Source organism: Typopeltis vanoorti, chromosome 12, assembly GCF_054136105.1.
Source record: "Typopeltis vanoorti isolate ZY-2024b chromosome 12, IOZ_Tvanoo_1.0, whole genome shotgun sequence".
Taxonomy (NCBI): Eukaryota; Metazoa; Arthropoda; class Arachnida; order Uropygi; family Thelyphonidae; genus Typopeltis; species Typopeltis vanoorti.
In genome coordinates, this window is record NC_143560.1 from 43,210,217 (window position 1) to 43,224,036 (window position 13,820).

Here is a 13,820-nt window from a genome sequence, read left to right on the forward strand (position 1 = left end):
AAAAATGAAAGAGTGTAAGAACAGGAACCACACCTTCGAGATTCATTGGAAAGCCCTGAAGAAAACATTGATTGATTCAGCCAGAAAGGCATGTGCTAAGGTTGTCTGCAAGGATAGAAAAATCAGAACTTCATGGTGGACACAGGCAATGAGGGAAAAGAAGAAAGCATATCAAAAGTTCTTGGCAAATAAGTCAGCTTGTGCTCTTAGAGAATACAGAAACAAACGTAAGAAAGCTAAACACTCTGTAAAACTAGCTAAACAAAAGTCATGGGAAGACTGGTAAGAACATAGAAAATAAATATCAGGAAAGTAGGAAGATATTCTGGAGGTTTGTTGAAGAAGCTCAGAAATGGAGTAAAGAGTGCTGTAAAAGGATTAGAGATATGAAAACTGGAGAAAAAGATATCCTTGAAGTATGTAGTAATAACTAAGAAAATTCGCTAAATGAAACAATCAGTGACAGCACAGTTTAAAAAAAAAAAAATGTATAATTCAGAAGGCCTGGACAGAAGGCTGGATTCCAGATGATTCGAGTAAAGTGCTCATAGTATCCATATATGAAAAGGGAAATAAAACTGAATGTGAGAATTACAGAAGTATTTCTCTACTGAGTGTTCCTGGTAAGATTTATGCAAGTATTCTTGAGATAAGGTTGAGAAGGATTATGGAAGAGAAGCTTGGTGAAGAACAAGCTGGATTCAGACCAAATGAGGCTGTTAGGATCAGGTTTTCACTTTACAACAAATAGTTGACAAATCATGGGAATATAGCAAAGATCTGTATTTAAGTTTTGTAGATCTGTAAAAGGCATATGACAAAGTACCAAGAGAGAAGCTATTCAAAATGCTGCAATTGTATGGTGTCAATGGGGCATTATATCAAACAGTACTTAGTCTTTATTTGAGTTGTAAGTCAGCAGTTAGAATTGAAGGAAGTACAGGAAGGTGGTTAAATGTTAAATCTGGTCAGACAAGGACATACATTATCCCCTCTGTTATTCATTATCTTTATGGATCACATTATGAAGGAAAGTGGTATTAAACCTAATATCAAAATTGGAGATGTTAATGTCAGCTCTTTGCTTTATGCGGATGTTGTTATACTTCTAAATAAATCTGTTACAAGTCTGCAAGATTCCCTGACTAAATTGAATAACTGTTGTAATAGATGTTGAAAGTTTATTTTTCACTAGGTTAGACTATAATAAATTTAGTTTAATCCTTTATCCCAGTGAGAGCAAACAAAGTTTGCGCCTGAAAATATCTTCAGGACTGAATATAGTGTTGTACTATCTTACCTGGGTAAGATACTCGTAGCAAAGGTGGAGCAAGCTACCAACACTCCTATCCCATTATCTCCCATAATGCAAAACACATCTCCTTGTGGATATGTATACTGTTATGCGTTAAAGGATTGGCCACTACCCAGACTAGTTTCGACCTGTCTCTTCAGTGGGAGCCAGGCCCAGAGTTGGAGATACCAGGCAGAAGCTTGCTCTCACTGGGATAAAGGATTAAACTAAATTTATTATAGTCTAACCTAGTGAAAAATAAACTTTCAACATCTTTCTCTAAATTATTATTATTATTATTATTATTATTATTATTATTATTATTATTAAACAAGACCTCATGGAGTCAAAGACTCATCTAGGAGGTCCTTTTATCTCACACACATCTCATCATACCGGGTCTTAAACACATTCAAACTCCTTGCAGACACCACACTCTCAGGCAAGGCATTCCAATCATTCACAACTCTGCACGAAAAAAACCTGCCTCTCACTCCCCTACTCACACCCTCTTTATACAGTTTCCAGGTATGACCTCTGGTTCTCCCCTGATCTCCCACTATTCGCTGTAGAACTTCTCCACCATTGATCCTATAGCAACCCCTTACCAACTTGTAGGTCTCTATCATATCTCCCCTCTTCCTTCTCTCCACTAGTCTCTGCAAATTACATCTTTTCAATCTTTCCTCATACTCGACATTCCAGAGGTCAGAAACTACCTTAGTCAGTCGCCTTTGGACCCTTTCCAACATCTCTTCATCCTTCTGAAAACCAGGTGACCAAATCTGGGCACAATAGTCCATGTGTGGCCTAATCAAAGCCTTATACAATGGAACAAGAATCTCCCTACTTCTACACGTCAGTGTCCTTCTCATCATTCCCAGAAGTCTTTGTGTTGTCTTCACAATTTTGGCGATGTGACCCCTAAATTTTAGATCCTTATCCACTATCACTCCCAGAGTAATTTAATAAAAAAAAAAAAAGGTGACAAACCTTTTGGCAACTTCTATAGGTAAAGATGACCTTGCTACTGCTTCTGCCTGGTATCTCCAACTCTGGGCCTGGTTCCCCCTCAATAAAGGTCGAAACTAGTCTGAGTAGTGGCCAATCTCTTAATGCATAACAGTATACATATCCACAAGGAGATGTGTTTTGCATTATGGGAGATACTGGGATAGGCGTGTTGGTAGCTTGCTCCACATTTGCTACGAGTCGCCTTGGTGTCGTACTACTTACCCAGGTAAGATAGTACAACACTATATTCAGTCCTGAAGATATTTTCAGGTGCAAATTTTGTTTGCTCTCACTGGGATAAAGGATTAAACTAAATTTGTTATTGTTGTATGAATGTCAGCAATAAGAAGACAAAGACAATGAAAATAGGCAGAAGCATTGAAAATATCAACTGTGTGAATGGAGAACCTAGAGAACAAGTAAAACATTTCAGCTACTTTGGCACGATTTTTAGTGAAGATGGTAAATTAAAGATGGACATAGACAACAGAATCAACAAAGTTAGTATTGTAGGAAGTCAGTTGAATAAATTTATATGGAATAAGAGAGAAATTATTAAAAAACTAAATTAGCTGTATACAAGACAGTGTTCAAACTAATTTTATTTTATGGATCTGAGAGCTGGATTAGAAGTAAAACACTTGACCAAAGACTAGAGACACAGATATGAGAATCCTGAGAAATATTAGGGGTGTGAACAGATGGCATCAGTGTCAATATCATATTAAAAATGAGGGCATTAGTAAAGAACTTGACATTGTTAGCATCCAGGAATGTGTTAGCAGAGCTAAACTCAGGTGGTATGGTCACTTAAACAGAATGGGAGAGGAAAGATTAGCAAAACTAGTGTTCTCTGTTAAGTTGGCAGGAAAAAGACCCAGAAGAAGACCAAAATATAGGGGTTGATATGGTAAAAAGTGCCTTAGGAGATAAAAATATAAGATCTGATATTGTTGGAGTTTTGACAGGTAGCAGATTGATCTGGAGGAAAATTGTAGATAGGAAATTAGTATTAGATATAAATTTTTCATGTAGTACTATCGTATCCAATACATCCTGAGGATACATGTCAGGAATTTGATGCCGATGATGATTGTGACGGTCTAGCTATCTAGCCTATGTAGAGACTGTAAAGTGGTAGTTCTTGCTTAGATCCACATTTGTCATAGTCATCTTACATACAGTTTTCTATTGAGGGATGACGACATGCCCATGTGTGAATTTTATAGTTCTAGACTATCCATTGTTCACATTTTAATTGACTGTTTACTAAGAAATAACTGTATTATTCATAATTCACACATAAGTTACACATAGACACAGTTGAAAAATTATTTATTTAAGATAAGATTGATTATTACAAATATTTTGATTCACATATCATGGATCATCATCAGTATAATATAGTTGAAAATTAAACATTTAAGTAACATTGAAGCCATATGGAGAATGGAATTTCTCCTTATATGCAGTTGCGAGTCAGCCAAGTAAAAACCTATACATTTGTGATCAAATGAAGTGTGTGTGCATGTGTGTGATTAAAAAAATTAAGCATGTGTGCATGTAATAAAAACTTATATAATTAAACAGTATAGTTTTTAATAATAATTTCCTAGATTTTTTGGCATGGAGAGTCCATCATTAAGGTTTGAGATTTGGGCAGTGCATGACCATGAGATTTGGGCAGTGCAGAGGTACTCGGAACTTTCTTTAAAAAGAGACACTCGTCTTTGGGAACATTTACATAGTAATTTGGCATCATTCCAAAGGCTCTTGTGGCCATTATTATTAATCCCATGATCTGCTAGACGACCCAATTTGTTCTGTTTCTCAGAGGCAATGTTTCTATACACTTTTCTGAACATCAAAAAGTCCTTCCACCACTAAACCCTTAATCAGGCACTGTTTTTTTTCATGTTATCACCAATTTGTTCACTTTCACTCATTTCCACCACTGTACTTGCATCGACAATCTCATCAACATTCACATTGTCACTACTTTTATTCATTACTCCCTTGTCATGCTTCTTACTTTTATCACCTTTTGGCAAAAACTTTAGAAACACTTCATACTCTCTCACTATTCTTGCTTTCCTTCCATGGGTCTTTACCATGGAAGGAAAAGTACACTTTAGTACACATGAACTGCAGTATCTCATTATGTTCATAACTACCTTTATACCTTATTTGATTATCCCATTCAAATTTGTTACTCAAGTGACTGCATTCAGCATTTTTTGATATGCTAATTTCTGATAGTTCCATGTGTTCTATATCAGTCTTTCCCAAAGTGTTTGTCTACAGCCTGGTACTGGTCTACCAAAGATATAAAAATTGGAATATAGTATACAATCTGTAGATAAAAAACTAAATAAATAAAAACAGAACAAAACATGAAATGACAGAAATGTTCAACTGTTTTTTTATTCAACTTTACACATATACATATCCTGAAAATATGCACTTAGTTTGGGCCACCTCTTGCCCAAACAGTATGCCTAGCCATGTGACTGAATCACTGCTGTTGATTCTTTAATCAATCAAGAAAAAAGTTTTCTTCTAAATAGAACATATTGGCAATGCATATCTCAGAAGAAAAGTCTGAGCTAGCTCACCATACTTCCAATGCACATCACACCGTTGATGGACTGAAAGCATGATGGACAGCCATCATGCTATGTTTAGAAGAAAAGAAAACTTTTTTCTCAATATATTAAAGAATCTACATTTGTGATTCATTCACATAGTTTCCTTATCAGATCTCAAAGATTAATCCAAAATGATGTCCAGAAATCACTAATAAGATCTCCTTGTACAACAGAATTTAACTTCTCCAACATTTCCCTACAAACTCTATGAAGAGACAGTTTACACATACTCTATGCTACTATAGTTGTATTTCATTTGTGTTCAATTTCTCTTCTAATGACTTATGTTTTAATATCAGCTGCTTTCTTCATTTCTTCCATTAAAAAGTCCTGAAGAAACCACCCGGTTATAGGAAGTGTTTATAAAACTAGTTGGTTTTATTTTTCTAGTGCATAGTATTAATGACTAAGAATTTCTTTAGTATCAATATGACATGTGTTATGTATTAAATTAATTCAGGATGTTCATTTGGAATTAATGAATTAGACCACCCTACATGAAAATCTTTACTATGAATGTAAGATGTAATGTTAACCAAGTTCTTTCCAATAAATTCTCTTATAATTGTTTTTTTTTGCTAGGTTCCAATGTTGCTAGTGCCTTTCGCATACAACGAATTCATCAGTCTACTGGGCCTCTTGTAAATTCAGAATTTTATGCTGGGTGGCTTGATCACTGGGGAGAGCCTCATGCTAATATTAGCATTGATAGTGTTTGTAAAACTTTGAACCAGATCCTAGCTCTTAATGCATCAGTAAACATGTAAGTCTCATTTATACTAAATGTTTATATAAATCAACATTATAATCATGCTATAATAAATTTAGTTTAATCGTTTATCCAAGTGTGAGCAAACAAAGTTTGCGCCTGAAAATATCTTCAGGACTGGGGTAAGGTAGTACAACACCGGGAAACTCGTAGCAAAAGTGGACCAAGCTAACATCACTCCTATCTCAGTATCTCCCATAATGCAAAACACATCTCCTTCTGGATATGTATAATGTTATGCATTAAGGGAAGGGCCGCTACCCAGACTAATTTCGACTTTTATTGAGATCTCTTCAGTGGGAGCAGGCCCAGAAGTGGAGATACCAGGCAGAAGCAATGGTGAGGTCATCTTTACCTATAAGAGTTGCCAAATAGTGTGCCACTTTTTTATTACATTACTCTGGATTTAGAGAAAGATGTCGAAAGTTTATTTTTCACTTGGTTAGACACTTGGTTTCATCATCTTTCTCTAAATCCAGAGTAATTTAATAAAAAGGTGGCACACCGTTTGGCAACTCCTATAGGTAAAGATGACCTCGCCATTGCTTCTGCTTGGTATCTCCACTTCTGGGCCTGGCTCCCACTGAAGAGACCTCAATAAAGGTCAAAACTAGTCTGGGTAGTGGCCCTTCCCTTAATGCATAACATTACACATATCCGCAAGGAGATGTGTTTTGCATTAAGGGAGATACTGAGATAGGAGTGATGTTAGCTTGGTCCACCTTTGCTATGAGTTGCTGGTGTTGTGCTACCTTAACCCAGTCCTGAAGGTTTTTTCAGGTGCAAACTTTGTTTGCTCACACTTGGATAAAGGATTAAACTAAATTTATTATAGTCTAACCAAGTGAAAAATAAACTTTCAATAATAATCATGCAGATAAACTAATTTATGAGACATGAAGCTCTATGTATCATTTGAGGGTTCTGTTTTGAAACGTTTTCATTTTAAGACTTTGGATAAAAGATTTGGTGTAATCCACCAAATAAATGGATTACATTTGCATGGCACCATGTTAAGTTTGTGTGAAATCTTGATTCCTGACGTGTATGGAGTTTCATGTTCCTGCAAGTTGCCCTGCTATGAACAGTATGAAGATCAGTCAGCTTCTGCATAGAAGAACATAAAAAATACATCTCCAGTCATCTAGCAGACCATGCTTTAGATAGTACACACAGAATCAAATGTTGTATATTGTTTAAGGCAATTGACAATGTATTTGTTAATAAATAAACTCATTTTTCTCCAAAGTCAAATCGACATCATCAGAGATTAATTAAGGGATAGAACCAAATGGGAAAAAAACATCACAGCAGGTTTAGAAGTGAAAGATTTTTTAAAATCTGCAGCTATCTTCAAAAACCAGCCTAATCTTAATAAATATGGATGCATAAAACTACCCAAAATATGGGAAACATTAATGTTCTCTGATATCAGATTACCTCTGATGCCTCCAGCAAGCATTCACGGAAGGCACCCCACCTAGTTAGATAAACTAATCTTTTGTCCTTGAGTTTCACTTAGTTTTCTGTTGCATTTCTGTGTTGTTACATGTTCAGATTGTACTGCTTGGTTGGGATGAAATATTAGAACAATTAAACACGTTTTTAATCTTTTCTCAGAGCTGTTTTATTCCATTAAGCCTCCATTGTGTCAGATTTGTATGGATTTAATTGTCAAGGATTAAGTATTGATTCAGAGAAATGATATTTGTTAGAACAAAAACATAAGAAGTTCACAAACATTGTTTAGGTCAAAGGCTAATAGCAAGTGATGAAAAATGTGAGATTATATTCAAGAATTAGAGAAAGAAAGTGGGGAAGTTCATTGCTAGAACAATTTATAGTACTAGTTTAGCAAGACCATATCAGTTTGGGCATTAGCGAGGCACAGACAGAGAATATGAACTCAGAGAGAACAGATAGTTTATCATTTTTTTTCTATAATCAACACATATGCAAAATGTCACATGACTTACAATAGTGCCATGTGTTGGTAAGTCATTAAGGAAAAATGGTTAGAACTAGAGCATCCATTGGATAACTAACACTAGTTCTTATATGGTTAAAAGTGGCAGTTCCAACATAAAAATGTGCACAAATTCACATGGAAAAAACAGGCAAGAAATAAGAAAAGTCTCATTGATTATGTTATTGTTGATAGCGATGTTTTCTCCCTGGTACAGGACACCAGAGTGTATAGAGGATTTGAAATTGGAAGTGATCAGTATTTAGTCTCGAGCAGGATAAAATTGAATTTCATATTGAAAAGAATAACATGTAAGAAAGTTTTAAAGCGAATAAAAGTTGAGCAGCTCTCAGATGTGAACTGTAGACTAAAATACACAAAGATTATTGAAGAAAAAATGAAAGAGTTTGAGAACAGGAACCAAAACTTAGAGATTCAGTGGCAAGCCTTGAAGAAAAAAAAAACCTTGATTGATTCAGCCAGAGAGGCATGTGGTGAGGCTGTCTGCAAGGATAGAAAAATCAGAACTCCGTGGTGGACACAGGAAGTTAAAGAGACAGTGAAGGAAAAGAAGAAAGCATATCAAAAGTTTCTGGCAAATAAGTCAGCTGGTGCTCTTAGAGAATACAGAGACAAATGTAATAAAGCTAAACACTGTGTAAAACTAGCTAAACAAAAGTCATGGGAGGACTTTGGAAAGAACATAGAAAATAAATATCAAGAAGGTGGTAAGATATTCTGGAGGTTGTTGAAGAAGCTCAGAAATGGGGGAAAGAGTGCTGTAAAAGGAATTAGAGATGATAAAGGTGACATGAAAACAGGAGAAAAAGATATCCTTGAAGTATGGAGTAATTACTTCGTGAAATTGCTAAATGAAGCAAGCAGTGATAGCACAGTGGTAAAAAACATTCAACAAGCATACAATCAGGAATATATATCCATCCTTGAAGTAGAAAAAGCCATCAAAGGCTTAAAATGGGGAAAGGCAGCAGGAGTAGATGATATTCGACCAGAAATGCTGAAGTATGGTGGTATAAAAGTCTTGCAGTGGCTGCACTGCATAGTTCAGAATCCCTGGACAGAGCTCTACTCCAATCATCGGGAATTCATCCTTAGGGGGACGAATATTCCCTACTGAATGTGCCTATCAAGATATATGCAAGTATACTTGAGAAACGGTTGAGAACAATTTTGGAAGAAAAACTTGGTGAAGAAAAAGCTGGATTCAGGCCAAATAGAGGCTGTCAGGATCAGATCTTCACTTTATAACAAATAGTTGAGAAATCATGGGAATATAACAAAGATCTCTATTTACGTTTTGTAGATCTGGAAAAGGCATATGACAAGGTATCAAGAGAGAAGATATTCAGTACACTATAGTTATATGGTGTCAATGAAGCATTATATCAAACAATACTTAGTCTTTATTCGAGTTGTACATCAGCAGTTAGAACTAAAGGAAGTACAGGAAGATGGTTTAATGTTAAACCTGGTGTGAGACAAGGATGTACATTATCCCCTCTGTTATTCATTATCTATATGGATCACATTATGAAGGAAAGTGGTATTAACCATGATATCAAAATTGGAAATGTTAATGTCTACCTCTTGCTTTAAGAGGACGATGTTATACTTATCAATAAATCCGCTGCAAGTCTGCAAGATTCCCTGATTAAATTGAATAACTGTTGTAATAGATATGGTATAAAGGTCAGCTATAAAAGACAAAGACAATGAAAATAGGCAGAATCATTGAAAATGTCAACTGCATTGTGAACGGAGAACCTGTGGAACAAGTAAAACATTTCACCTACTTAATCACAATTTTTAGTGAAGATGGTAAATTAAATATGGAAATAGACAACAGAATCAATAAAGCTGGTATGGTAGAAAGTCAATTGAATGAATTCATATGAAATAAGAGAGAAATTACTCAGAACACTAAATTAGCTGTATACAAGACAGTGATCAAACTAGTTTTAACTTATGGATCTGAGAGCTGGGTTAGAAGTAAAACACTTGACCAAAGACTAGAGACTGCAGATATGAGAATCCTGAAAAAGATTAGAGGCATGAACAGATGGCATCAATGGCAATATCATATTTAAAACGAGGATATTAGGAAAGAACTTGACATTGTCAGCATCCAGGAATGTGCTAGCAGAGCTAATCTCAGGTGGTATGGTCATTTAAACAGAATGAGCGAGGAAGATTAGCAAAACAAGTGTTCTCTGCAAGATTGGCAGGAAAATGACCCAGAGGAAGACCAAGATATAGGTGGATTGATACGGTACAAAGTGCCTTAGATGACAGAAATATAAGATCTGATAATATTCCTATCTACAATTTTCCTCCAGACTGATCTGGAGGAAAATTGTAGATAGGAAGTTAGTAATGATGTAAATTTTTCATGTAGTACTATCATATCCTGTACACCCCTTGAGGGTACAAGGCAGAAATTTGATGATGATGATGATGATTATCCCAAGACCTCGTGGAGTTAAAGACTCATCTGAGAGGTCCTTTTATCACACACACAGCTCATCATACACCATCTTAAACATACTCAAACTCCTTGCAGACATCACACTCTCAGGCAAGGCATTCCAATCAATTACAACTTTGCACAAAAAAAAACTTGCTTCTCACTCCCCTACTCATACCCTCTTTATACAATTTCCAGGGATGACCTCTGGTTCTCTCCCGATCTCCTAATATTTTCTGTGGAACTTCTCTAGCATTGATCCAAAACAACCCCCTTACCAACTTTGAGATCTCTATCATATCTTCCCTCTTCCTCCTGTCCACCAGACTGCAAATTACTTCTTCTCAATCTTTCCTCATATTCGACATTCCAGAGGTCAGAAAGTACCTTAGTCAATCGCCTTTGGATCCTTTCCAACATCTCTTCATTCTTCTGAAAACTCGGTGACCAAATCTGGGCACAATAGTCCATGTGTGGCCTAATCAAAGCCTTATAATATGGAACAAGAATCTCCCTACTTCTACTTCAGTATCCTCCACATCATTCCCAGAAGCCTTTGTTTTGTCTTCACAATTTTGGCTATGTGTCCCCTAAATTTCAGATCCTTATCCACTATCCAACAGCCCTTTCCAACATCTCTTCATCCTTCTGAAAACCAGGTGACCCCCAGAACTCTTATTTCCTCCACCTCTAACAATATATCCTCACCAAGCATAAATTCTGCATCCCATCTTTGTTTTCCAAATTTTAAAACCTTACATTTTGCAAAATTGAACTCGCATCCCCATTTCCGTGCCCAATCACTCAATCTATTCAAGTCCTCTTATAAGGCCACATCTTATCTACTCTTCGTGGTTTGTCCCAACTTTGTATCATCTGCAAATAACTGAATATCTCCATCCAAATCTTCACCAATATCATTAATATACAAGTTAAACAGTAATTGCCCTAAAACAAGTCCCTGAGGCACTCCACTAGTGATTTTCCTTTTCCTGAATATCGCTCCCCCATACACTACTTGTTGATACCTATCGGATAGCCAGTCTCCAATCCAATCCCATCTGCTCTAGTTTGACTGTCAACTTATCATGAGGTACTCTATCAAAAGCCTTTGCAAAATCCAAGTATATTACTGTGTATCCTTCTCCTCTGTCCAACAAAGCAGTCACTTTATTGTAATAATTAAGTAGTTTACTGAAACATATCCTCCCTTTAGCAAATCCATGCTCTCCATCAAAGATAATACCATTGTTGTCAACCCAACTCTGGATCCTAGTTCTCACAAGCTTCTCCAACAACTTAACCACAACACCTAACACACAGATAGGCCTATAGTTTGATGCTTGAGTTCGATCACCTCCTTTATGAAGTGGAATAGTCTTGCCCTCCTTCCACTCCTTAGGAACTTGACTGAGTGCAAGACTCGTATTAAAAAAATATGTCAAGGCAGGTGTCAACTCCCCGGCACATTCCTTCAGAATACATGGTGATGTATTATCAAGTCCCACAGCCTTATTAACATCTAGTTTACTCAACTCCCCATACACCTCTTGCTCACTTACAGTCAGTCTCTTCTCCCCATCATCAACTGCTCTCAATCTCCCCATGAAGCTTGGGAACTTTGTCAACTTTTACTTTATCACTTCTGAACTTCCTGAGCTTCATCAATATCTTGCAGTCCATTACAATCAATGTGATACAAAGTATATAATCTTATAGTTCTGAAGTACATAACCATACATTTTACAATAATAAATTGACATCCAGCAGCAACCACTCCCAAGATTTTTTATCCAGAATGCCAATTTAATTAAATTATTTTGCAGGATTACTACATCACTTTTATCAACTATTGCCTTCCCCAAGATTTGCATTATCAGTAAACAGTTGAATACCCCCCACCTAAATTATTCCCTATATCATTAATATACAGATTAAAGAGTAGTGGCTCTAGTACAGAGCCTCAAGGCATTAGTTATCCTGATTCTTCCAAATTCATGCTACCAGCTTCATATCCATTCCCATCTCCTCCAACTTTTGTAATAGTTTTCCATGCAGTATTTTGTCAAATGCCTTTATTAAGTCCAGTAGTATCATGGTGTAGCCATTTCATTTATCCAGTCGCTCTCACTTTATTATAATATGTGAATAAATTACTAACACAGGACCTCCCTTTTACAAAGGCCATCCTACTCACTATAGAGTATCGCATCCCCATCCACGCACTGTTGGATTTTATCTTTAAGCAACTTTTCCACTAATTTAACAACCACTTCTGATATATTAATTGGCCTGTAGTTTGCTAATTCTGTCTTGGAGTCACCTTTATATAATGGAACTATCTTACCCTCTTTCTGCTATCCTGCTAGAGCTTAGATTGAACAACTTCATCAGAGACAATGCCATTTCTCTTGTACCATTCACATAGTATCCAGTCCAACTTGTGTATTCCCATTGATTTTTTTCCCCCTCCAGTTCATCTGTCTCAATTATCACATCAGCAGATGCAAAATATCTGTCTAGATATTATATCTTTGTTAAGTGATCACTCAGTAACTCAACTATTTATTCTGCTTCTGTCACCTTCCTACCACTGACATTGATTAAAGTTGTTCTTCATAGTCAGTTCTTCATATTACTCATTACACAGCAAAAAACTCTTCTGGATTTACATTGACATGCTCTAATTTTTTTCTCATAATCTGGTTTATCCTTTTTACTATACTAGTCACTCTTTTTGTGGCACTTTGTACTGCTCAGGAGTAGTCTTATCACCACTTTTTTCTTTATATTCCATCCAGAATGTTTTTTTTTTTTTTTTTTTCCTTCTGCCTATTCATCCACTTAACCTTCACTTCATTTGTGATCCTGACCACTAAGTCATGTACTACTGACATTCTTTCCTTGTAGCTTCTCAAGTCGTGGCACTGCTCCAAGATGCCTCCTAAGTCTGTTATAATTACCAACATCATAAACCCTTTCTTGACAGAGAATTTCAGATTTTAGCAACTTACCAAAGGAAGATTTTCATTTTCTCCAATCAGAGGTGAGAGGGTGTTAAACAGGTTGATATTAGTAAAACACCAATATCTTTTTTGACTGAGGCTGACACTGTAACTGATACAGAAATACTGAGGGGAATAGTATGATCAGAAAACCAGGAAGGATATATGGGGAGGAGGAGGGGGAGGAAGGTAAATTATATTCTTGTTTTCATTAGTATTTTACTTAAATATAAACAAAGTATTTGGGTATTTATCTCATAGGCACTGCTACAGATGTATACCATATTAGAAATAAGAAAAATTAATTGCTTAGTAAAGTCAGTTTGTTAAAAAAATTGTTGCTGTTTGTGAAGCACCACAGTTGGTTACTAAGGTTGACATTGTAATGGGTACAAAAATATTGAGGGGTAGTGTTCAGAGAAAAAGGATAAATGGATAAATGGAAGCTGTATAAGGAGGGTTGAGAGCAGGGTAATAAGTAACAGGTTCATTGAATGGAGAGTGGTGTGAGCAGAATGCATTGCCTGACATTGTGGTGAATGCAGATACATTGAATGAGTTTAGAGCATGGTTTGATGGGTTTTGTGTGTAACAGTTTTTTGCCTCTCATGATGAGTCTTTTAACTTCATGGAGATCTA

The 13,820-nt window shown here is 36.1% G+C and overlaps 1 protein-coding gene across 3 annotated transcripts in view; it reads left to right on the plus strand.

Annotated features, from left to right (window-relative positions):
* Positions 1–13,820, plus strand: part of LOC150100738 (beta-galactosidase-like) — a 381,618-nt gene that overhangs the window by 195,974 nt on the left and 171,824 nt on the right. For all 3 annotated transcript variants that reach the window (XM_090401983.1, XM_090401982.1, XM_090401984.1), the window contains one exon: positions 5,539–5,719. In XM_090401983.1, coding sequence (XP_090258109.1) covers positions 5,539–5,719 — 181 coding nt within the window. The remainder of the gene's footprint in view (positions 1–5,538; positions 5,720–13,820) is intronic.